Consider the following 26,200-nt stretch of genomic DNA (forward strand, 5'->3'; position numbering starts at 1 on the left):
TGAGGTGAGAGGACACAAGCTAGGAACGCTGGATCGTTTTTCTGCCCTGGCACATGTTTCCCTCCTGTTTTCAGAAGCAGCTTCTGCTTCATGGAGGAAGCTGGAGATTCCTACTGCGTGCCCAGTGATTTTTCAACAAATCCCCCCAACTGCAAGAGCAGTCCCCTGCCGACGGGATGGCGACGGGATTCTCTGTTCCCAAGACTATACAAAAGCAGCTTTACAAGATTAAAAAAGCTTTCGCTATACCTGCTACCTCAGACTGCCTCACTTGCTGCCGCAGCACGGAAACCTGCCTCGCATTTACCAGCAAAACTAGAAGCCGTGTCTGGCACTGCAAGAGGACAAACGCCGCGCTCCAGCACGGCCGAGGTCTGCCGTGCCCACACTTACGTAATACCGCATGGGAGGACTGTAAGCAGCTTGCTAAATCCTGTCTGCAACTCGATCTTGCTTCCTTTTATTCCTACTGAACTCAGATATACTTTTGGTCAGAGCTTTAAGTAGCAACTTGAAACTGACGATTCGCCATTAAATCGTGAACACAGCAAGTCTTGCCATAGAACATCATCAAGTTGTTCTCCGTATTCCACACTCACAGTTCACCTCCCTCACTGCTGCCTCCGCGCTGGCTCCATCTCACGGCTCAAGCTATGGATCACTCCATGTACAAGCAGGTTACGAACCAAAGCTTTCAACAGGCCTAGAAACAGCTATTTCAGGAAAATGCACTCAGCTCTTCCTGAGGCAAGCAATTCCGGGAAATCTGAGGTTATTGCAGACCAGGTAACACACTATGTTGTCTCAGCAGTCGGCCTAGCCCTAAGGTTGTGGTAGCTCTGCAGTGCACCTAAAAGATGGAAGACATTTGTTAAGCTTCACAGCTTTCCCACTTCAGTTAGGGGCAGAGAGCTTCTGGGTCATATTTCAGTCCTGAAAAAGGCTCTAGAAAAGCTAAAAGATACATTGCAAGGTTCCTGACACCGAGGAACTCGCTGATGCCAAGGGGGAGAGAAAAAGCAGCTCGGGATGAGAGCGCACACGTTTTCCTGATGTCCCATGTGCCTGCGCTGTGCAGCTGGCGCCTGCATTACCTTTCTGCAGGCTGCCAGTAGGGGAGTTTCTTTGGTGGCGCAGCCCTTGAAAACTGCCTGCCTGAAGGTCCAGCTCACAACAGTAACACCCAGCCCACTAAGAGAGCGGAACATAAGGCTTAGCAAGAAGCAGCATTTACAAGCAGGTGAGAAAAGGCCTTGTTTCTTTGCTCTATGCTACCTCTGGTTAAGTGCTGGCATAAAGCATCCACTTTGGCCTCATACCCAAGCAAAGCTAATTGAGTTCAACTGTGAAGGCTCGTTAGCTACAGCACTTGCTCTATAAAATGCTCGTCTCAGAGGTCACCTCCTCCTAAAGAGGTTTCTTAGCAAAGCCATGTTTCTTCTCAAGAGGCAGGTAAGAGCTCCTGCCTTCTTTGTTGTTTTTATTGTGCTGGGTGCAGTGTAGTTATCAAGAGCTGTTTCAGCAGGGAGAATGCAAAGTAAACTCTTGGTTTGCATTGTTATCTACTGAGCAGTAAATTTCTTGTTTCTCCCTTGCCCTGCCTTCACACTGTTTCAGACCGGCTTAATTATTTACTTGTTTAATTATTTAAAAACTGAAGGCATGAGCTGTTGTATGGTAACTCTAATTACTGAACTAATTCACAACTTGCTGTTCAATTTATGTGCAAACAATGCTTGGTATGTGGTTTAATTTTAACACCGAAGAAAGTGCAGGTTCATCACATCTCTTCATTCTGCTAATTGCATACAAACATTACTTGGCGGGGGAAGGGGGAGGCTTGTCACTAATTAAAAATCCTGTAATAGGCAATGAGAGGAGTATTTAAACTGCTTGTTTCTAACTGTTGGCTAAATGTGTCCTGAGATCCTGGAGCACTCAAGTGTTTTGATGCTCCAATGGCAGCTGTTCTGCAACAGCAACTGTACCTCACCCAGAAACAACCAGTTCCTTATTTATTAGAGCAAATAAGGGAGCGGAGTCAGCCCCTGCTGTGCCTCGCCATCACCTCCCTCAGGAGACATTAGCCCTGTTAGCGCATTTCCCCTCACCCACTAACTCCCCCAGGATTTTATCACATCAATCCTTCAAAACAAAGCTGTACATAAGAGTCACTGCATGTGGCACATTTTTGCCTTATCAGTAGTAGGAACACCAAAGCACCGAAACCATACTGCGTAAACACCACCCTTTTTATTAATGATGACGTCCCTTTGTATAGCTTACCCTGTGCTGCCAGATTAACAGGCCCTGCCCTGTGCCGGTTGCTACCTAAGGCTCCCACTGGCTCCAGCCGGGGGATGCACGTGGAAAGACCGCAGCGCACAGCTCTATGGACACAGACTTTATTAGGCAGCGCTGTCATTGCAGCACACCCAACCAAACCAACCTGGCAGCACGGCGGGTATGGCCAGGGGACGTGAGCATGCCTCGTAGCTCTGGCCCAGGGCTAGCTGGTGAGCGTGTCAGGGAGATTCTATCTCGGTGGCCGTTCCGCTCACTTGCGGGTCCAACAAATATTGCTGCCTCTCCAGCGACTGGCTGGCAGGAAGGAAAGGGCCAGTCCAGCCACACGGTGGCAAGAGGTTCCTCCCCGGATAGCTTCCTTCGGTTTCACGCTAATTGTAAATAAAATAGGAAAGGGCACCAGACAGATCTCGCAACTGATTTGATTGGTGACTATGCAAGCGTGTCCTCTGTCCGGCGCTGGCTGCCCCCTCAGAGGGACTGCCGGGCTACGGAGCCCTTCATGTGCTCCCAGTTGTTATAGAGAGCGTAGAGGCCGGTGAGCGTCAGACCTGCAATACCGCCTCGAGCTATCCCACGCACTCCACCTGAAAAAACAGAAACAGATTAAAACCCATTAAAGCTACATCAGGGGAAATGGTCAGCTGCAGCAACATGCAAGAAGCTGTTCAAATCCAGAAGCATCTCAACCAAACACAGTTTTTCTTTTTTAATAACTTTCCAGAAAGGGTACCTGTGTTAATTCTACCCTCCCCTCAAACTTGCTTTTTGGTCTTTGGAATTTTAAAACCTTTTGAAAAAAACTTCAAAAAGTATGGCAAGAATTTACTTGGACATACATTGAACAATTTTATTTATTCTTACTAGTATTAATCTTCAAAATTATCATCTTGCAATGGCAAAAATTGAGTCACACAGGCAATTTAAAAAAGATAATTATTTTTTTTTAACTGGTCACTCAAACCTTGAAGCTTCTGCAAGTTGTGAAGGTAAAAATACAGGGCAAGTTTGGATCCTACCAGCAATCAAAGCACCTGGCTGGGGCCAGGAGTCAGATGGCATCTCAACTCCGTTCTGCCCCTGGGAGGGCTGTGGTGCACGGGGGCAGAAGCAGAGACTCCTGTTGCTTTTACTAAACAGCGGATTGTTTCTGTTTCTCAATAGGAGAAAGTGCCTTAGTGAAGCTCCCAGAATGCACTATAAATGCACAGGAAAACCTGAGAGTATGACCCTCAACGCTAGGAAAACTTCCCCAAGTTTGATTCTGCAATGTTTATCAATCCCAGCTGAAGCAAGTTAGATAATGTGTACAGTATATAGAACAAGGCCAGCTTCAGCTTACAGCTAGATAAAACCTGCCCGCTTTATGGGTAAAACTGACAGTGGAATTCAGGTTCTTCAAACGTGAAATGAAATGCATCTCAGTAACCAGTAATTTATTTTTTTCCTCCATTATGGGTCATAAAGTTTTCACACAGAATTGCGTTTAGGCTTGTAGTGGGGCAAGAAGCTGTTGGTTTCAGCCTGACTGAGACGGCGTTACCTGTGCTGCAACATTAAATGGATTTCATTGGAGTTGTTAAACCTGCTCACGTTGCCCAGGCACGTAATGAACCCAAGAAGCTGCAGAAGTGATAGCAGAAGTTGGACTTTGTACTAGAGATCATTTCTAGCCATAACTTCTAAAAATTTAATTGCCAGACTAGCTCTGACGATACAAGGGGTTTTGGGGATATAAGTCTGAGTTCAGTGCCCTAACTGTTGAGCCCTTGACAGGTCTAAGGAAAGCCATACTGTTTATGCACCTACGTGCCTAAATCAGGATTTGGGAACATGAACGTAGGACTTCTATTTTTGATAATTCATCCTGAGTTTTTCTGCACAAAAAGCTTTTCACATGAAGGGTTGCAGCTGGGTACACAGAACTAACCATGTGCGAACAGCTTCTGGCAAAAAGCCACAGGTGAAATGTAAGGGACACTTTGTGCAAAACAAATATTTGAGATAGTCTGTAAAAATGCTAACCCCTCATTACTTTTGGGGAAAATTAATAAAACATTAGAGCCTGATTTTCTGCTGTTCGTATTAGGAAGCAATTGCTCACAGAAGAAACCCCCAAAGAGGGCTCCTAACTATTCTAGTGTACAGGGAAATGCATGAAGCGTGGAACATCCTCATGGAGCGCAATGCAGCACAGAGCTATGACTGTTCCTGCACACTCTTCTCTCAGCCCCTAGGTCCAATCCCTCTCCCTTTCCCCTTAAAACCCTGTTATTCCTATGGAAGAAAGGTAGGTTGAAGGCTGATTGAGCCTGGTTCCAGATTCTGTGAAGCCAGGACTGTACAAGAAAAGGTATCTTCATTAATTTGGATAGCTGAGCCTCTTTCTAGCATCCACGCAGTGCTGCTAAGTTGTACTCCTAACGCAAAAAATGTTAATGTTTTCATGAGCTGAGGTCAGCCAGGTGAGGATGGCAGCTCTCAGTCCACTTACAAAGTATCAACCACCAGGCCTAAAGCAGGCTGGAGGTCTTGCAGGCAAATTAAGGACTGCTGAAGATGTTTCAGTGGAAGTCTGCTTCACAAACAGGAACTAAACTTGTGCAGTTGGTACAGATGCATTAATGAGCGAGTCAGAAATAAATCCAAGCAGAAAACATGCAAGAAATATTTCTCACCAGGTTCCCTATGCCTCTGCTACAAAATTTTACCAGTAATTTGTTTTGTGGCAATTGCAGCTGGTTTCTGAACTATCCACAGGAATTACAAAAAAAAAAGGGAAAGAAAAAAACTTTCCCTAACTGGTTAGATTTGCATTTGAGTAAATACCTCCAAGTCTGTGGCAGACTTCAAACAGTAACGCACTGTAGAACGCAGCCCAGTTGCTGGGCAGGAAATGTTAAGCCCTCTGAGAAGATTACCTTGCTTAAAAAAAAATGAAAATATTCTCCACTCCCATCCCAGCTGTGTTTGCGTGATAGAACATATTCCCACCCCTCCTCTGCAACCACTCCCTGCAAGCCCCTGATACCGAGTCTGCCTTGACAAACCTTGCTAGAAACATGGTCGTGAGCCTCTAATCTTGCATGTCTGAGGAAGATAGCTTAAAGTTCCAGCTGATAGACATTTCTGAAAGCAGGTATTTTGAGATCAGGCAACTTGCACAATAGTCGAGAAGCTGCTGCGGGTTTCCAAAGATATATCTGATGCCATCTAAATGAGAATTTAGTTCCCTGTTTGCCTTTAGCTGCTGCATCCTTTCACCATAGTCCTCCTCCTATGCATTTAAAATAGGTTTCGGAGCACACTATGCAATGACACTCAGCATTCTAATAGCACAGCTTTGCACGTCTCCGTGGCACGATCCACTCCTAACACTCAATTTGACTCATATAGTAGGTAAAGCCATTATCTGTATCGCATAACATGAGGCCAAAATCTTCCTTAGAGACCTTACTGTCTCTGTTTTCAGAACATGTTACTCCACTATCCTGGGATAGCTCCCGGCATGTTTAAAGCAAGAACTATCCAACAACAAACATTAGAAATATCTTAACTGAAAACCCAGATGCACATACTTATGCCAAACAAGAGAAGCGTAGTAGTTAAGTTGTGATTAGTTTTCTGTCTTCCTATCTCTCTCTCAGATATTCAGAACGCAAACAGCTGCTCTTCCTTCAGGGCTTCCAGGAACAAAAATATTTTTAAATGGTTTAAAGGGCTTGACCTTCCAAATGTACAAGGCAACCTCAGTTTTACCCCAAATCCAAGCACAGTGGTAGTAACCAGACCTTCTGCACCATCGGGAAGATGTTTATTTGAACATCTGCGGGTGGTCCTATGTCAGTAGAAAATTCAGTTTCTCTCCTGCTGCTCCATGGGGGTCATTTTATGAAATCTTGTAAGTGTGGGCAAAGTTGGCGGGTACAGAAATTACTGAGGAAACTGATAAACTTATTTTTGGAAACAAGAAACATTCCAGAAAAGCACGTTCCACTTTTATACTGCTGCAGATATGACAGTATTGCGGTTAAAATACAGAAGCAACAAAGCTGGAAACAAGGAATGTTTTCTGTAGTTACTGAGCTGTGAAGGCTAAATTAGAAAAACAGTAAGAATTTACCATTTAATTTACAAGTTTAGAAGTATTAAAGCTGTTGAAATTACTCGAGTACTGCGCCCAGTTTTGGGCCCCTCATTACAAGGAAGACATCAAGGTGCTGGAGCGGGTCCAGAGAAGGGCAACAAAGCTGGTGAGGGGTCTGGAGCACAGGTCTTATGAGGAGCGGCTGAGGGAGCTGGGGGTGTTTAGCCTGGAGAAAAGGAGGCTGAGGGGAGACCTTATCGCTCTCTACAACTACCTGAAAGGAGGCTGCAGCGAGGTGGGGGTCGGTCTCTTCTCCCAGGTAACAGGCAATAGGACAAGAGGAAACGGCCTCAAGTTACACCAGGGGAGGTTTAGATTGCATACTAGGAAAAAATTTTACACTGAAAGGGAGTTATTAAGCATTGGAACCGGCTGCCCAGGGAAGTGGTTAAGTCACCATCCCTGGAGGTATTTAAAAGACAGGTAGATGTAGTGCTTAGAGATATAGTTTACTGATGGTTTTTGCCAGTATTAGGTTGATGCTTGGACTAGATGATCTGAAAGGTCCCTTCCAACCTAGGGAATTCTATGATTCTACTTTGCAAACATTATTAAAATTCCCTGTCTTCTCACTGAGTGAAAGCAGCAGCACCCGACTGACAGGAGACTACTTCAGCCACTGTAAGTGGCAGCAAAAACCCTGCAAATCCCTGCAGCATGGAGAACTCAGCTCACTGTTTCTGCTCAGCAGAGCTGGGCAGAAGGCAGCACTGCTCTCACTGGCCACATGTACTCTTAGACATTAGCCCTCAAGTAACAAAGAAAGCCTCAACAAGCCATTACCTGTAGCGCCTGCTTGTACTTTGCCCTTATCTCTTCCTTATTTCATACCCAAGCCAAAATCCTTTCACTAAACACCACTTGGTTAATAGTCCTACAGACTTGTTATGTTAAAAGCAGGTTTTAACAGAGGTTCTTAATTCCTACAATGCATGACAGCCCTGAACTTCAAAGTTAGGAAGCAAATCCTTTACTTGCTTTTCTCCAAATAATGCAGAAAAATAAGATACCGCAGGGCCACACCTGCAGCAGCCTGCAAAAAGCTCCTCCTCCCCCTCCCCACCAAACAGAAACAAGAAAAAAACCCAGTGTGGCCTGAAGAAAAACAGAGTGAGCCCAAAGGGAAGAGGATTTTACAGCCCAAGAAGCACTTAGCTAACACAACTGCCCTGAACTCCTACACACTGAATGTCACAAAACTGATCTGGCCAGACTTTACTGCTAGCAATAAAACATTTAGCCCTTCAAATAATTCATAATGTATTGACTTTTCAGGGTTGTGTTCTGAGGTCTTAAAATGACAACTCCTCCCTTCAGCTATTGCTAGCCTGCAATTCCCTTCTTTTCAGATGAACACCATTTTACACCAAATTAAGTAACATCTATTGTGCAAAAGGATGAGATGCTTTATCAGGTTCCTAGAGAAGTACAGTAAACAAAGCAATTGAGTTTGTCCAAAGCATTACTTTATTTTTGTTCCTGTTTTCCCTGACCTCAAAAGGGAAAAAAAAAATTATCTAAGAAAAAGAACATCTATAGCCTGTGTAACCCTCAGATAAGAGGTAAAGGTTATTTAACTTTTTTTGCTTACTGAAGTCTCTGTCAGGAATTTCAATGAGACATTAACAGCCGTCACACTGGGTCAGACCAAAGTCCCACCCAGCTCAGTATCTTTTTCACCAGTGATCAATACTGCATGCTTGAGGAGGAGCGCAAGATCCTCAGCCAGCTGAACCTTTGTGACCTGATGACTGGAACCACATGCATTTTCATGGTGGGAGGGAGTAATAGTGACATAGTGCACAGTGACAATCGTCTCTTTGATTTTTTTTGCTACTTTCAGTGACTAATACAATTATGAGAAAACAAAATAAAGATGCTTGAGTTAGAAAAGAGGTTGAAAACACATGCAAGTGGGCTAAAGATTTGTTTGTTTTAAGACGTGGTAGTATTTGTGCTTTGTAGCATTTCTTAGAAAAACCCTGGCACAGCAGATCTTAATTTCTGCCTTTCCTTGAAATTGAAGACTAAAGAATAATATCTTATTAAATGGAAAAGCCATCCTTGCGGACTTCAGGGTATCAGACTCCCTTTTAGCAGAACTCAAACAGGATTGACTAGGTTTCAACAATGCTTCTAGTACACACATCATTGGCAAAGGGACAGAAAGGGTTTTCTTTCATCTGTCACTCAACTTGTACCCAGAACAGTCAGTTATGAGCTCAAAACGCAGCTTCCATAAAGTTTCAAGTCTAGTGTAACAAGTTAATACTGCACTCACTGCACTACATTTGGGCTAAAATCTAGCAAGTAATCTTGGTATTACATTTCATTTCAAATAAATGTGAAAGCTAGAGATGAGTTTGGTCAAAGGGAGCGACTAGTATGCTGCTTCAAAGCTCCTCAAAGCAGTTTTACTTTCCAGCTCAATTCAACATGTGTTCACCTAAGCCATGCAGGATGCTGAAGCAGATTCCAGTTAACACCTGATTGATAATGGCAAGCTAACAGTATCTGACTCACTCCAAGGAGGACCATCAGAAGTCCTGGGGACTTCACTGCTTTAGTCACTTGAAATGGGGAACTTTTGGTGGCTAACGCCATTTGCAGTGAACACAGGGGGGATGAACTTTCACAGTTCTCCCCTGCAGACTTTTTAATGCTTTTTTTATCTTCTCACACACCGGCTGTGTGTTAAGTAGCCTCGCACAATACTGCTCACAATCTAATGGCTTTAGAACGTGCGTATTTTGGAAAGCCTTTTTTCTGATTGCTGGCATTTTGGTAATGATTAACACCTCTACAAGGACAAATTGTGAAAACTGGGACCAGCTTGGGGCAACAAATCTCAGCCTTCAAAAAGTCTTCCCACTTATTTTTTTCCCCCTGTGCACTCATCCCCCTCAGCAAAGGCTTAATCACTTGTTTCAGAAATTCAGTCTAGGCTTTGTAGCACACACAAGAGTATTTTTCAGTGCAGCAGGATTGCTGATGCGACTCTGCCATCAGTTCTCTGCTTAAACGTGAACCAGGAAGTCCTAATAAAAAACTGACATACTTTACACAGTTTCTTCCTGAATATGTTCCTCTGTTTACAAAACAGAGATGACGGAAGTGGGAAATCCGAGTGTTTGAACAGCACTGTCTTTGACTCTTGTATCTACCTTTTGCAGATTACAGAAAAGCCTTGATATGAAATGGCGTGTTTGTGGGAGTTTCCAGACAACACTAAAACATGGGGATTTATAACAGAAATGCCCCTGACTGCGTTCAAATTTTTCTTTTCTAATGCCAATGCAACGTGGCATTCCGTGCAGCACAGGAAATTATTACAATCTTAATATAACTCACAGATATGAACTGATCGTTTGCATATGGCTTAAACATTTAAGTTGGTTTTTTTTGGGAAATATATATTGATGCTGGGTAAAGGCATACTTTAGAGGGGAAGTTAGGGAAGCTTTACCACACAGAATTAGGAAGGGCATTCTGGCATAAGGTGACAGGAGAGGAAGCATGGGAGAAGCAGCAAGTGGGACAGAGCATGACAGGAAAAAAAGGAAAAGAAGATTGGAATTAAATTCTTCAAACAGATGTGAACAGCATCTTTTTCCCTTCCAGAACTAATCCTTGACCTTTAAGGTCTACTGTGCCACTCAAATTCCCTGCATATGGTGAAAAATGTATTTCTTTTGAGACTTTGTGCATTACAGTTCATATGCATGACACATACTTGAAACACAATACTGTAATGCATACAGATTTATAGTCTGCATTTAGCTTTATCAGTGCTACTATTGGCTCAGTAGATGTTATGTTACAAAACAAAAGTCCCACTGTGCTCTGGTAAGAAAATTTTTTGTAGTGTCAGATGACTGTGCATGTGACAGGAGTAGTTATGCATGGCTGCACTGCACCAAAGAAAGATTACACATAATGCCAGCTCTATACTTCTGAAAGGTAAGGGGGAAGCTTCTGCTGGAGTGTAAGATGTCAGTTCTCCTTCTTAATAACTTTGTACAGAAAACGTTAAGACTTCTATATTGCTACCCTATCCAGCTGCTGTTGGTAATCTGTTATATCACTTACGGAATCGCAAATAAGTAATTGATTACAAGTTATGTGCTCTTGCAAGGCTAAATGCACAAGCTAGTATTTATGAAGGCTGCTCAAGCCGATTATTTTTGGTTTCGATTACTGTAGGCCAAGAGGAAAATAAGACTTCTCAAACTGTTTTGCCGCATACATAAAGCTGGCCTTCAGGAACACCTCTAAGACACCAAGGCCCAGTTAGATATGTAAAGTACATAGGTTAATCCTACAGTTATCTCCTCAGTAAATTACAGGTGAATCATATAGCCAAATCTTCATCGAGGTACTTAAAACTTATACTTTTTTCCTGTGGTAATGGCAATCTGTGGTACCCAGTAGTCCTCTAAAAAAGACGATCCCTCCAATTGTTGAGCTTGGAATACGTGTTAACAGGCATTTTGCTGATGAAGCTCAGACCCTCTCTTCTGCAAACAATTCAGTATGCATCAGCAAACTGCCCTTAAATCCATGCTGTTCTCAAATAACGGTGTTTGTTGGTTTTGACCACTGTGCAAAGACTAGAGTCCTACCCCAGGACAACAGTTTCACAAATAGCTAAGTAATAACTTTATAAATATATCAGTTTCTCTAGGCAGTTAGGTTTTTTTTTGCAGCTCCAGGTACTATCACATTAATCACTTGTAATAACTTTCATCTTGGTGCCGTCAAGCTGTGTTCTGTGCACTCCTCCCCTCCTCTGCCCCCTTTCACTTGGAAGGCAGTGCCTGTTTGCCTGCATCCTCTCATGGACTTGAGAAACTATTGGTTTTACTCCTGCTCTACCTGAAAAATACGGCTAAGAATAAGCTGGGTATGTATTTTATACAATCTCACTACAAATCTGAGTAAACATTTGAGTGTTTATTCAGTGTGTATGTGTAACAGACATAATTTGTCTCTCATGATTACTGTTACTCCTGTGCAAGTTGGAAACAACCCAATTTAATTCAGCGGGATTTTTTTTTTGAGTGCAGGTTTTCCTTAAGTAGTCTTAATTGTGTGGAAAAACAATGTGTGGGTTAGGTCTCAGTTCCTAGTGCACCATTTTTACACTGCCAGTTTTCAGAGCAGGACAGTATTTAGTAAAAGTAATGAGAAACCTAGTAACTAGGATAAAGCGCAAGAAAAGGAAAACTAGAAATATTTTGCTACTCTACCAGTGCTTTTGTACAGCATTCCTGTCAAGGTTCCAGCCGCTATGGTGTTCAGGTCATCTTCTGCACCTCGTGTTTTTTCAATTATGACTCCGAATGCACTGTAAAGTAGAGCTGGGAAAGAAACATATTAAAAAAAAAATCAAGTTAAAACTGCCATTCTGTGAGACACAAGGCTTAGAATCCAGGCTCGGTGTAACTATTTAGGCTATACTTCCAAGGCACAGATTTTCTCTTTATTTAAACAGGGGGAATCTTCTGCAAAATCCCATCTTTGGTGTTTTTTTCCAGACCTATTCCTATTTTATAGATACTCTTTCTTTCTGTAGCTATAGTTTGGTTACAAAGTAGCATTCTTCATGACATCTACTACTGCCTCAAGACAGGATAAATACCCGATATAAAGCACTGACTGAAGCTTCAAGCCCATTTGGCTAATTCAAATCTGTTAAAAAAAACTTTTGAGGGTTTAACTTTGTACTGACAGGTTTTATACTGTCTTTTGTGGATGGCATGAAACTAAACTCAAACACTTTCTAGTACTAGAGAAAATTGTTGCCCATAGGCAACTGAAATGAAAGTTAGCATTCAGATCATGTTATCAAGGGCTGGAGTACAATGGGCTACCTTTCCCTTAAAAATGACTATTAGATTGCTTGGGATTTGACATTTACAGCTGCTCCACCTCTGCCTGCATATGAAAACTTGGTCCCTGGAGGGCCTTTTGCTTTGGGAGAACTTCAAGGACTATCCTGGAAAGGATTAGAAAGAGAAATGTGTGGGGTTTTAATATGGATGCATATATAATCTATATGTTTTGGTGAAGGGAGAAGTCACCTCTATCCTTGCCCCTCATGATATAATCATATTTCATGCTGACAAAGAACAGGAAAGTATGTTACCATTTTAAAGTGACAAAGCCACCATGCCACTGCAATTCATCCTTTGTCCTCCAAGAATTTGAAATCTTTATTTCTGCTAAAAAGCTCTTAAAATCCTTCATAAGCAACCATAATAATGACGATGAGTTGAACAGTAGCATTGTTCTCCATTCGGTATAGACATTGGTATTTTACCTTGTCTTTAGCACCGTGTGGTATTAACAATGAGGGGAAGGAAGAGCTGAATTCAACATTTTTTAAAAACAGTTTAACACAGATGTTGCTACCTCTGTTCAGGAACAGAATGACAAAAATTGTCAGTAGTGACAAAAGGAATCTTTGAGGTACAGAAATGCTGCACAAGGAAAGTAAGATGCAAAAATACTTCTGCTCCTTGAAAGGAACTTCTCTGGTAGTTAGGACAAGGCAGAGCTATACCAAATCCCAAAATAAGAAGTTCTGGTTAACTCTGTGACTTGGGAGGTCATATTTTATAAGAAAAATAACAGTTTGCTACTGGAATGCACAAACATTTTCTTGAGTAATCTTTCTTCAAACACAGCTGAAAAAACCTGTTAATGTGTCACTTAACCTGAAACCTTGAACTGCAGTGTGCCTGCATCTCAGTTTTCATGCGCATTTTGATTAGATTTGGAATAGAAAATAAAACCACAAAACAACAAAAAACCCCCTCCCACCAGAAAACTCGCTAGGCACTATGCATCTCTTATGAAAAGTGCCATTCTCACTGCAGCTCAGAAACCCATCTCTAACCATGGCCTCTATATTATGCCTTAAACGCTGATGTCTTGAATTAAATGGCAAGCTAATGTACTCTTTAGAAATAAGGCTGAAATAAAATGTAATAAATGCAACTCAGCTTATGCTTGGATGCATTTTTCAAAATTCAAATACATATAAACTGGGTTATAGCATGATGTAATCTCTGTTTTGAATATTGCTTATTCTTCTTTTATTACCACTTTGTGGGGCAATGAGTTCCATCATTAATCTTCTTCAAAATAATTTCATCAGTTTTTGATTTCTCCTTTCAAAGTAACTGAGCATCCTTTGGTCTTTTGAGATTGGGGGCGCGGAGAAGCCAAAGAGCTTGTATTCTCTAGGGCATTAGTTATTCCTCTGACTCTTATGAAATCATCTGAAGTTGTTTTTTCTGAGGCAACTGATACGATTTTATTTCCCAGCTCCCCTCCCCCACCAAACCTCGCTTCACAGAAGTTTCTTTCTCATACATCAAGTTTTTGATCATTTTCTTTTCTCTTTTTTCTAACCCATATTAGTTACAAGCAATGTTTAGATTTAAAGTGGGTGGTATCATATGTGATTTTTCTAGCTAAACTACCATCATAAAAGGATAAATATGTGTAGTCACTATCACATTTCTTCTACAGATAAATATTTTGTTGACTCTTTAACTGGAAACAGATATCAGGCAATTGCTCACATGACCACTGAGTCTCTTCTTAGGTTATTAAAGTTATTTCAGAAGTATTCAATTATATTTATTATTATTTATTAACAAGTAAGCATTATCTGTAATATTCAGTTATTCCTGTTATTCCAGTGCTAGAGTTCTTGTTTGTAATATACTAAAAATTTTGTGTTTTAATTAACAGGTTTTGGGCTACTTACACTTCAAATCCTATTTTAGCCCTTAATTTCCTTTTCAGTGTCTAGTGAAATGCCCTCATGTCCTAAGTAAAAAAACTTGCAGTTTTTCCTAATGGATTTCATAATGAAAATCTAGAGAATATGCTTTCCCATCAAACAGTTATATATTTGAATTGTTTTCCCTACAAAATAACGAGTTTACTTACCCAGAGATCCCAGCGTATTAGCCCATAATGCTCCTTGCCTTGTCACCATATTTAGAATTCTATAAAGGAGATCAAAAGGTGTTAAAACCTTTAGCTCTCTGTGTTTACCCTGAGGCAGTGTTTATGATAGTAGGTGGTAATGTGTTTACACTATACATTTGATTAATAAAACTAGAATAATGAACGAAAAGCCCTTCAAAACAAAACAGTAAGGAAAAGCCACAGCCTGGGAATACATAATCTCCTCTGTCACCTATTACAAATAGTAACGCAGGCAATGCTGAAGGCAAATATTTAGTCCTGTCAAGTCTTAAGAAAAATCTTTCTCTCTTTTCAAGTTAAACTTGCCCCTTACCAAGAATCCAACCTCTTCCCTTCAAATGACTTTCTAACCCTAGCTGATAGATGTTCCTTACATGGTGACTACACATAGTTACTGAGAATGACTGATATACTTATGCTGACTTAAGTGGGTAAAAGACCTCCAAGAAAGCCAGTGCTCTTCTAGAAGGTGTGAGCAACACAGGGACCATGTGCCAGGCAGCAAGGTGACGCCTGAATGAATGGCGTGGGTATTAAAAGTAAGCCTGAACTAAATCAAGTCAGGAAGAAAAGAGGTAAACTTTTGCACTTCCGTTTGTCAAACTTAGCACCCAACAAAAGGTAAAGCTCCCTGAGCATGTTTGTCTGTATGCTTCCAGACTAGCACTAAAGAGGGAAAGCAAATCTTTAGTGCGCTCTCAGGGAAGCACAATGCCGCTTCTTTTTGGCATCAGCTGTCTCCAGAACGGTGACAACAGCAGCCAGAAGAAATGACTGATCTTTATCTCCCAGCAGTGTAACACTATCACAGGCACAGTACTGCTCTGGACAGCTGACTACCACTGGAACTTAGTTTATCATTTAAAGCAATGAAAGCATCACACATTGTGTTCCTTCTGACTTGATTTCATTTTCCACTATTTTTCCTCTTTTATTATTCTCATTAGGAGACACAGGCCATTACTGAATACGGTAAGGCATATGAACTAAACAATAATGGAAAACTTCATTTTGAAACAAGAGAAAAAAATCCTAAAGGGAGCGTATTGACAATGTCCACCCTAATTACAACCCTCACCCCCATTTTGTTAACATTACATCAATTCTGAATTGATGAAAAAATTCATAATATTTAATGACAGGGAATTAACAGCAAAATTAAAAATTCATATAAAAAAATAATATCTGTGTACTTTAAGGATAAATTTGAAGGAAATTCTTGCTAGGCAAGTCTCTTCCCTGCATCTGATTAGGAAAACATGGAACTTGATACACTGTTTCAAGGTGATGACCTTCAACAGGCCTTTTCCCTTGAAGGGCATGGACTAACAGCAGCATGTGCCCTGACTGCCGCCTGCTGGGCTGGACCCATCAAAGTTCGCACTTAACACCATGTTTTTGTCTGACTTCGCTCATTCCGAATACATAAAGTAGAATTCCGTTCATCTAGAACATTATGGAAGAGTCATAATTATAATGGGCAATATTTTGGTTCTAGCTCTAGAGATGGTGAAGAAGGGGATGAAAAATGCAGAAACAGAATTTTAAAAGGAGCAGAGCCAGTACAAACCGTACTGGGAAATATTAATTTCCTCTAAAACTCCCTTCTTACAAAGCATTGTGTGAGTGCAAATAGTTTCCCCCAGTTATTCCACTCCTCTAGTTTCCTATGTCTCCTTCACAGGCACTTAAGTTTTCTTATAGTTATGTCTAAACTAGCAATAATTCTAGGAGGAGAAGTATACCGCAGGAAAAAAAGTGTTCCTATTTTTACTGTGTTCGTTCATTTGGGTCAGGAAAAAACATGGGAATGCCAGGGGTGTTTGTGGGTGCCGTAATCCAGAACAACTTCCACCACGCGACGCTTGCTCAGCAGCCCGCACCAATGTCATCCCCAATGCAAATCCAGGCAGGCCCAGCTTCTGCATTTTAATCTCTTCCTGGTTTTGAAAAGTTTGGGAAAGAAGAGAGAACTCGCTCTCGGGTAAGTGACAGCAACAAATAGCTCAAAGTAAACTGTGCTGCTTCTGGGAATATTTCAACATATAAACCCACAGTTTTGACTTTGAAGTAGATTACTAGTAAATATCAAAGCAGTAAGTTATTCTCAAATATTTAAGGTCAGTCAAAAGACATACCAATACTAAATGAAAAGCTAAAAGCTGTAACTGAACATCATTATAACTAAAAACATTTTGTAAATTGATGAAGACAAACACTGGCTGTCATTTGTGCTCACTAAAGGCATAAAAATATATTTATGTTTGCAGTATATTCAGATCTAACATTCTACAAGCTGGAAGAAACAACTCTGTGACTAAAGTGTAATTTTTTTTGAGATTAAACACTTACTGTACATTTCTAGGTTTTGACCACACCATATTCTGCGTCTCCTTCAAGCCAAGTCGTAAACCATTCAGCGCACCAAATGCTGCCCCTAGTTAGCATAATATCAGTTATTACTTTTTAAGAAGAAAAAGGAACAATACTAGAAGCACATGCTGAGAATAGACTTCAGTGTATTGACTGAAATCAAATAGCTGTTTACGTAAGACTAGGTTGCAGAACAAGACACTTACAATCTCGTCAATTACTGTAGTACATAGGTGTTACCTGGGCAGCTGGGAAAAGTGAAAAACACAGCCACCCACCTGTCATACAACATCCTCCAATGGTAAAAAAGGCCAGCTCAAATCTGCCTCGAGTTTTGTTGGCTCCTGTGGGCAAGATAAACTCATCTGTATCCTGAGGGAAAACAAAACAAAACAAACGCTTTTGTATTTTCCAAGCGTATGTGCTTCAAAGTGTAGGCCATATTAATTTTTTTCTTTAATACACACCATGAACTAAAGAAAAGACAGATACAAACACTGTTTCTGGAAAACTGTTGTCTACGCTAGTGCAGAGATGGAATATACTACATGTATACTTTAGTAAGAATGAAAAAAGACTTAAAAAAGATAAGCTGAGAGCTTTTTTTTTCCCTATCTGTCCTAACTTTTTATAATTACATCAGGCAGCCAAGGAACTTGCATTGTGTGGGTTGTTGTTTGTTTGTTTTTAAATTACTATTTGCTTAATTATTTATTATATCTTGCAGGAGGCAATACAAGACTCACTGCCCTCTAAAAACCTTTCAGTTTGATTACACAGCAGTCTTTCCCCACTGAGCACCCTATACTGATACAGTAACACATTACGGTTTCCCACTACTCTGACACGAAAGCAAAAATGCCTTGTATGAAAAGAAGTGTTTCCTTGCACTGAAATAAGCGACCTACTTTGAAGACATGAAAAAAGCAAGGAATACGCTTAAAACTAGTGATGATCAGGCATGAAATATGTGAGCTTGGTAGTTTTTTACTTGTGCATCTTTCTCCTACAGGGACAGGCTTGTGTTCTCATAAATCAGATTGGTCTAAAAAGCTAGAGAAATGGGCTGTTAGCTCGGGTATGTGTAGAGATCAGGTAGGCCAAAGCACTTTTTCAATGAGACACTGACACGATGCACACGTGTTGATACGGTACTAAAGCAGTAAGATCTCCCTTTATGCTTCTGTGCTTTCCAGTCATAGTACCCCCATTTAATTGGTATATATATGACCGCAACAACTTCAGGCTCAAGTAATTGCATTCTAAGGGGTTTTCTTAGTCCATACTTGGCAATAAATGTAGATGGCAATAGAGAAAAAAATACACAGCTTCTAAAATTGTGAATAGTTTATCAATAAACTGAACCTATAATATGGTTCCTGTCTTCCCTGTTACTAGGTATTTGGAGAAATGCAGTGTGTACACTAGTTAGCCTTTTCTAACAGTTTGTCCAAAAAGTCAAGATGAAGGAGTCATTGTCTGTATGTAACCTCTATGTTTCTACGGAGACAACAACCTAGGAACGCCATCCTCTAGGTTTCTGGCAAAGGCTGGCATGCTATTTTATAATGCATACCTGCTGAAGGTAACAAAAGCGTTGCAGAAAACACACTGTTTTGTGCCTGCATTAATGGACCAACAAAGAAAGTGGGTTTTAAAGTCATGAGTACCTTAGGACCATATATTATTACGGGAAGGCCAGGACGAAAATGTAAGATTCTCAACAATAAGGCTGACTTTCCCTCTGCATTCTGAAAGCAAATGGATGGTCTTTAAACACAGGAGACCCTCACCCCTCCATGCAAACCTCCACAGACCAACCAGTTTTAAAGGCTAATAATTTAAGTTGTATTTAAAAATATTAGCTACATCTTTTTCTTTGAATTTTTAGAATCACAGAATGGTTAAAGTTGCAAGGGACCTGCAGAGACCGTTTAGTGCAACCCCCCTGCTCAAAACAGGGTCAGCTGGCGCTGGTTGCTCAGGGCCATACCCGGCTTTTGTGTATTTCCAAGGATGGAGACCACACAGCTTGTCTGGGCAACTTGTTCAAGTAAAAAAAAAAAATTTCCTTGCATTTAAATGGAATTCCCTTTTAGTTCAATGTACTTGCTAGTGCTAAACATAAAGAGCAGGGAAGTGTTACAACCCAAACTGGAGCCTCTAGTGTCACGTCAATAGGTATTTTTAGAACTGTTTTATAAGTTACTCAAGACGCTAATGCCAACACCTTCTTTTCTTTTAAAGCAAGATTGTTTTCTTTCTTTTTTTTAAATCTATTAGTATACACACATTTTGTTCCAAAAAATCTGTTATACCACTTTTAACACCAACATTTAGTTAGTACAGATATACTGTACTAACTAAACACGACAACTTCAGAGGCTATTTTTGGAAGAGGTATAAATAATCACTTAGGATTTTTTCGACCACTCAACAACAGCAGGCAAGATAATCATGCTAGTGAATCCACTTCAGAGGCATATCCCCTGTTTGCTACCATTATGGGAATGTTACGTTGTAATCTTGACTACAACAGCTTCCAGAGAAAAAGAAATACAAAAAACAGCCCCCAGAACTGCATTCAGAGCTTTCCACTTACAAAAGAAGAAGTCACCCAGCATACCATGAAACAAAAGGCACACAGATGGGCAGATACAACTGTTGACCTTCAGTGCTACTTCTGCAAAATTTAATGTTCTCAGATAATATTTTCTATATATTTATATATATGGCTTAAATTAACTAAATAAAATCATTAAGACATGCATCTGTATTGGATTAACTTAAACCTTTCCAGCTATAGTTAATATTGCTGAGAAAGGAAAACCTTACAGGATTTTAAATTATTTTATTTTCCTTACAGTGGCCTACAGGCCATCATGTTATGTTAACTAATATAAAGCTGCGTGAGTACGGTAGCTACATTATTCTGTAGAATAAAAAGGAAAGTTCTACTTCATTATGGTCTCCAGCTGGGAAAGCACATAAGGAAAGGGGTGTGAAATTTGCTGCTGCTGTGATGACAGCACATACAATGACAAAGCCTGTATCAGGTCTGGGGTTTGGCTGAACACCTCTGTAAACTGATCGACCTCATCACAGCACAGAAAACTAATCCTTCAAAAGACTCTAGAGTTTCTGGCTGCTCTTACTGATTGAAGGGGATCAGAGGAGGGTGTGACAAGTGCCCAAACTTGTGCAACAGTGTGTGGGGCTGTATGTCTCAGAGTAGGGAGGGAGACCTCCTCTATTCAATAGCAGTGGGCTTATATTGACACAACAGTCTTACTCTCTGTATTAAAACTGGTTTTCTTCTACATGCCATGGCACTGCAAGCTTTTGTTATGATGAATACTGAAAAAAACTGTTCCTTTCAACTGTTCATCAGTTCAAGACTTCATTACACACCGCATAGCACTGCAGGATTTTTGAGGTCGTGGCATATGACCACACAAACAATGGAATCGAATTCAATACAATAAAAACAAGCCACCTTCTCACCTGTACTAGATACCTGGGATCCAAGTTTAAATACGGGGACAAAGGGCTCATTCCGGTAACTGAAAGGAAAAGAAACGAATACTTTAACACCAATTTCCCTAGTAATAATTTCGTGTGCAATAAGTTAAAAAGGGGGCAGACCTCCTGAAAATTCCACCGTTAAGTTGCATAACTGATTAAAACACGCACTGACACACACACACGTTTTCAGGAAGCGGGACAGGAGCGGTACGGATGGGATGGACGCGACGCCTCTAACGAGACGCCGCCACGGGCCTGGTGGTGGCGGAGGCTCCTTCCCCTCTCCCACCGCCGGCAGGGGCAGCGCCGTGCCTCGGCTTCCCGCCGGCCGGCCAGCCCCAGCCCGCTGCCGCCGTGGCCCCGCAGCGGCCGGGCTCGGCCGTACCGCGCCATGTTGATTTGCGAGACCGGCGCCGCCGCCACCCCCCGGGCCCGGCCCTGCCCCGCCACCCGAGCCCCGCCGGTGGCCCCTGCGCGCCGGTACTCACGCGGCACCCCGGCCAGGTCGGCGTGGGAGTACCCTACACCCCCAGCGCCGAAGAGGCCGCCGAGGCCGGTGCCCTTGGAGTTGCCGCCGCCCTCCATGGCGCCGCCGGGCCCCGCGCCCGCCGCCCGCCTCAGCCGCCGCAGCAACGGCGACCTCCGCGCGACGCCGTAAAGCGCGCCGCGTTGCTTTCCGGCCCGCGCGGCGGCGGCCGGCGGGGGAGGAGCGCGGTCGCCATGGTGAGGGGGGTGAGGCGGGCGGGGAGCCATTTTGCTGCGAGCCGCGGAGGCAGCCCCCGGCCCCCCTCCCTGGACGTGGCTCGGTCCCGGCCCCGCTGCTCATCCCGCCCAGGGGGCGGCCGGCGGGACGAGCCCGGCGCTGCGGGCCGGAGGATGCGGAGGAGCGGAGTCGCCGTCGCCGCATCGTCGCGCCGTCCCCGGGGGGCGGCTGCCGCCTGGCCCCGGCGGCCGCTGGCGGGCCCGCGCGGCTGAGGCGGGCCGGGCGGGCGGAGGAGCGCCCGCCGAGGATGAGTGCGGGCTGCGGGCGGGACCCCCCTCGGAAGAGAGCCCGGCCGAGCACCGCCAGCCCCGGTGGCGGCTCCCAGGGAGAGTGGCCGCCGCCGCTCGGTCCCCGCCAGGAGGGGCCCGGGGGCAGTAGCCCCGCCGGCGGCAGCCCCGCCATCGCCGTGGGGAACAAAGGTTTGTACCGGCCTCCCCGGGGCAGGGGGAGCGGCCAGGCGAGCGCCAGTGCCGGGCGCGGAAGGGGCCTCGCCGGGGGTCTGTCCTTTCCTCTCCTCCGTCCGTCCCCTCCCCTTCGTCGGCTCCGGGGTGCCGGGGGACGGGACGGCTCTGCCCGCAAGCCCTGGGCAGCGCTGAAATTGCCCAAACCGGGCTGGAGCGCTGCTCGGCAGCCCCGCCAGCCCCGCGGGAGCCGCGGTCCCTCCCGGGGCTCGGCGGGAGGAGGCGGCCGGGGGCTCCGCCGGGACGCGGTGTCCGTCTGTGCTCCTTATTGCATCTCTGCTGCGCTGCTGTCGGCCTGGTACGCTGCAGGGGGCAGCGGTAAGCGGTGGGAGACGCGTTGCCTGCCCGGGGCTGGCCTTGTCGGGCGTGAATCGTCCCTAACTCGGCTTCCCGCATCCAGCGTGTCCCGGGTACCCGAGCCCGGTGGTGTGGGCAGTGCACGTTGTAGACGGCTTTGGGTACAGCATCGTTACCCTGGCTCCGTGTCTGATTCTCTACAAACTTGCAGTAACAGTGCAACCGTCCAACGCCGCTAAAGGTAGCCAGTTCCCTGTGTGCCAGGACAAATACTCGCTGCAAGAGAAATGACGTTCGGCGGGGTGTTGTGGCAGGCCATCGCGGCAGGGAGAGACAAGGGTGATGACAGGAACCCACATGGGCATGTGGCTGCGGGCCCGGGGCACTGCTGGCCCTCTGGGGCGCCCCTCCTGCTGCACAACAAAGCTGCGTAGAAAAAGTTCCCACGTGGCTTCCTTAGGTTATTTTTATTTGGACCTAATGCTGTCAAAATAAAATTTTAATGCACAATAAGGTATCTATTTCAGGAATGGAAAGGAATACAGGGAAGGGGTGGGGGGAACCAACCCAAAAAGATTTACTGTGGTCTTCCATTGATGAGTTAAACCTCACTGACCAGTAACTAAGAGGCAACTTTGAGTTTGAATCTGTACGTATACACTCCTACAGAGCAATGAATTAGAATCTTCTAAAAATTTGGTAGTTTCCCTCAGTGGTAGATTCTGAGGAATGGTTTGGTTTAGGAGAATGATTTGGGGAATCTTGACTAAGAAATTTAGAGACCACTTTAAAAAAAAATTACACCGAAATCTGGTTTTATTGTTTGCACTGAATGTAAGCATATATTGTCTTTTTTTTTGCCTTTATGTTTTTATTACCTTATCTGTCGCGAAAAGAGATGTTAGTAGTAGTAAAGAAAAATGATGTGTGTTATATTGGTTATAGGGCTTAAATGGCTAGTCAGACGTGAAAGTTCATACCAAAGCCATTTTGTTCCATTCTGATGCTGCTGCTATCATTTCTACTTACTGTGGTAGTGAATAGGTATTCCTTCCTCAACGTAAGTTTATACCTCAAGAGGTAGTCAGCTGCCTTCAAAGGGGTTTATTCACCCCATGTTTTAATATGTCTGGCTGCTGCTTTCCCCTTGCCTGTAGGCAATTTGGGTTAGCGCTTCAAATATAAGAAGGTGGAATTTGGTAAACAGAGCGACTAATATACTTCAGTTTTAGTGAATCTCTAGAAATAAAAATCTTTTAGTTCGTAAGATCTGTCAGGCTGTTACTTTTTTCCTGAGTGAGGTGAAGCTGAGCATTTGCTGAAAAATGGAATGTCTGAGTATTGCACAGGTATCCTTGTGCTTGTAATCGATGTACAGCTTGGCGTTACTCCCTGGTGACCTAGTCACATGGTGGCAATTTTGCAGCATTGTTTGGGCTGTTTCAGAACTGAAAATGATTTAAACATTTTCTGGAGATTGCTTTTGCATTCTAGAAATTGTATACTTTTGATGAGGATATTTGATCACCAGCTGTGGAAAAGTGTTCAAGGCCTTGAATGTTAGGGAAAGTGCTTATGAAACAATGTCTCCTATGGCCTACACTACGTATGCTACACAACCTCCATTAGCAGTGAAATGCTGAGTCTTTCTGTAGTGACTATTAATCAGAACAGACAGAGATGCTGTACTGGTTTTTAAGTTCTGCAAAACTACTGTTGCAATAGGGGAACTACAAATTTTGCTTACCTGTTTGAAAGCAGTGAGCAAACACCTTGCATAGTCAGCAGTGGCAGGTAGATAACTTCTCTTGGCAAATGGAAAGAAAGGGAACTGAAGCTAGTTGGCAAATTTTCAGAATTATCTTTAAATAAGAACAACAAAAGTAAACTGAAAAACCCTTCTTATGCTAATGAAGATTACTTTCCAGTTGTGAAATAACTGCTTTGAGGTTCTTCTCCCTATTCCCCCCAAGTCTCTATGTAAATAGTTTGTGTCCTGCTGTTCTATTGAAAGTGTCCTTCACATTTTGTTGCTGTTAGGGGAGTAAGCGTTGGTAGACTTTACAAATTGTTTATGGATGGAAGGGAAAAGATGAAGTCTCTTTTTCAGCACTTGTCACTTCTAATGTGTACAATCTTTATATTAAGCCTGATGTTTCACAGTATGCTACATATGAATAAGGTTCTTGTCTGGGTCTTGGAAGATGCCTAGTTGGGTTTTTTTGTTTGTTTTTAAGCTATGTCATGTTGCCTCTTCATTGCAAAATTCAGCAGAAGCCTTTCGGGGCTCACTGTGGTGGTCATTAAAGGTGATAATCAGAGCTGGAAAGTTCAAGTTGCCTTTTTTTTTTTTAAATCTAGAGATCTACTGTATGTTTTTAATCATATTAAAAAAAAAAAATTTGGATGAACAAAACCCACCACACACCAAGCCTGGCATTATAAAGACTATTACAGAAGCTAGAGCTGCTGACTGATACAAATTAAATATTGCATCACATGTAGTTTTAATAGTGTTAGTGTCTGGATGATCCCTGTAGTAGAAATTATAATGAGGACTTAATTGAGGTATTTTTATCTTGATCCAGTGCAAGTTATCTTATTCATATGCAATTGTGTTGCAGTTTTTTCTTGTTTCATGTAATAACATAGTGAACTGTGGTTTTTCAGTTTGTAAACAACGGACAATTACCACTTGGTTGGAGAATAAAGGACCCAAGACAACTGAGTCCAAAAGGTAAAATGTACAGCATACCTATTCAGAAGTTGTGTTCTTTGAGTGGGCTTGTGGGGAGCTCTGAGTGCAGGTTGCTGGTACGCTGGCTGCTGAAAAAAACACAACCCCATTTCTGCTGCTTTTCTTACCTTGGCGCATCCTCTTGAGTATAACTAACTGACAGACTTTCACTACAAAAACCGAACTAGTTGTGTCGTTCCCCGCTGCTCCCCTGTAACCTCCCAAACCCAAACTCTTTTGCTGATTTACTTCTTGAAGCACTTCACTGTTCAGATGAATAAATACTACTGCTCCTGCAAATGAAAAGATGGGAACTTGCATCAAGGGAAGGCAAAGTGGGACTGCTGCTTTCTGTGGCAACCAACCACTATGCCAAGTTAGTTGTCGTATCATGTCCTTAGTCAACAGCTCTGCTTTTAATTTTTGTTTCACATAGGGCAATAACAGTTACAGATTTTGGCTGACAATCCTGCATTCAACTCACAATTCTGTTACTTTACAGACAAAAGTTTGTTTTGGTTCATCTCGCTAGACTGATTGCAGGATGAGCATGTACAACTTGATTTAATTTGGACTAGAATTTACAGCTACTCAAGTGTGCATGCAGGTTATTTTGTGAAAGATTTTATAAAAGTTTTGCTGCTGAATGGCACCAGGTAAAGTTTGGTATTTTCTGCTAATGTAGTCTGTCAGAAGCAGTGTTTGCAAGGCAGCATTAAAATTAAACTCTTAAAAGAGTTTAACTGTCCAGTACAGAGGAATATCAGGTACTAGTTTTCTATAATTGCAATTGTAAATGGGCTGGTTTACTTTTCATTGATGTTTGTTAATAAATAGAAATTGAAATCCGTAGCAGTGCTAAAATAGCTAGGAAAACTTGTGATAATGATTAATACAGAAGTACACAGGGCTCAGTTACAGGCTCATAGCTTGCAATAAAGCAAAGATGTTAAGAGGATACTTAAGGAGTGAATTAATTCTTTTTATTTTATTTTTTTTTAAGATTTTCGTTAGAGTATCGTTTTTCTATGCCCTCCTCCAGCCTTGCTGACAGATTACAACCTAGTCAGTTTTAAGCAGTAGGTTCGTCGTGTAAACACTTCACGTGCCTATCTATTACACAATGTGCCTGTGCATCCCAATTTTAATTTATCTGAATTTGAACATTATCTTTGTGTTAGATTTGATTTCTTGCCTTAGGTTGACAACAGATGTTGTCAATATCTTTAGAGAGTCATTCATTGATATGGCAGCTGTAACATAACTTTCATTTTTGTTCATCAAAATTTTCAGTGCAGGAACAAATGTGAAGATGTGGGGTGTTAAATTATAACATAAGCCCCTCTAAAATACTTCTGTTTTTGAATAATTTTCCTATGGGTGAAGTTCTGAGTTGTCATCTGTTGCGCCAAGATCCTTTATTTATTTGTATTGTTCAGATACCAAGACTAGTCAGGTTTTTTTTAATATTCATCTGGTGTTGAAGTATTTTTCTTTATTAATACGCTGACACAAAAATCAGTACGTAAGTGTGAAATTATTTCCCAGTGTCTTCTTGAAAAGTTTCATCTGCTTATACAAAA

The 26,200-nt window shown here is 42.5% G+C and overlaps 2 protein-coding genes and 1 non-coding gene across 4 annotated transcripts in view; 1 reads left to right on the forward strand and 2 right to left on the reverse strand.

Annotated features, from left to right (window-relative positions):
- Positions 1–2,231: 2,231 nt before the first annotated feature.
- LOC128911067 (mitochondrial import inner membrane translocase subunit Tim23) lies at positions 2,232–21,008 on the reverse strand. Its single transcript, XM_054205318.1, has 7 exons — positions 20,848–21,008; positions 20,339–20,397; positions 17,113–17,206; positions 16,814–16,898; positions 14,420–14,478; positions 11,704–11,814; positions 2,232–2,894 (listed from the first exon to the last, which is right to left on the reverse strand). The coding sequence occupies exons 1-7, from the start codon at positions 20,942–20,944 to the stop codon at positions 2,779–2,781; spliced, it is 621 nt and encodes a 206-aa protein (XP_054061293.1). The 5' UTR covers positions 20,945–21,008; the 3' UTR covers positions 2,232–2,778.
- On the reverse strand, positions 15,106–15,308 carry LOC128912192 (small nucleolar RNA SNORA74). Its single transcript, XR_008467517.1, has one exon. It is a non-coding gene; the product is annotated as a small nucleolar RNA SNORA74 (small nucleolar RNA).
- Positions 21,009–21,079: 71 nt separating the features above from the next.
- The window catches only part of PARG (poly(ADP-ribose) glycohydrolase), a 75,926-nt gene continuing 70,805 nt past the window's right edge, over positions 21,080–26,200 (forward strand). Inside the window, exons 1-2 of one of the 2 annotated variants that reach the window (XM_054205310.1) lie at positions 21,080–21,541; positions 24,551–24,617. In XM_054205310.1, coding sequence (XP_054061285.1) covers positions 21,370–21,541; positions 24,551–24,617 — 239 coding nt within the window. In that variant the 5' untranslated portion in view covers positions 21,080–21,369. The remainder of the gene's footprint in view (positions 21,542–24,550; positions 24,618–26,200) is intronic. The other variant, XM_054205309.1, reaches the window with a different exon arrangement.

Source organism: Rissa tridactyla, chromosome 6, assembly GCF_028500815.1.
Source record: "Rissa tridactyla isolate bRisTri1 chromosome 6, bRisTri1.patW.cur.20221130, whole genome shotgun sequence".
NCBI lineage: Eukaryota > Metazoa > Chordata > Aves > Charadriiformes > Laridae > Rissa > Rissa tridactyla.

Bases quoted from the DNA above. Each gene is read 5' to 3' on its own strand.
- LOC128911067 (XM_054205318.1), bottom strand. From the start codon at position 20,944: ATGGAGGGCGGCGGCAACTCCAAGGGCACCGGCCTCGGCGGCCTCTTC. The intron at 20,398-20,847 runs GTGAGTACCGGC...TTTTCCTTTCAG, and splicing joins CGACCTGGCCGGGGTGCCGC to TTACCGGAATGAGCCCTTTG. The intron at 11,815-14,419 runs GTAAGTAAACTC...TTTCTTTCCCAG, and splicing joins TAATACGCTGGGATCTCTGG to CTCTACTTTACAGTGCATTC.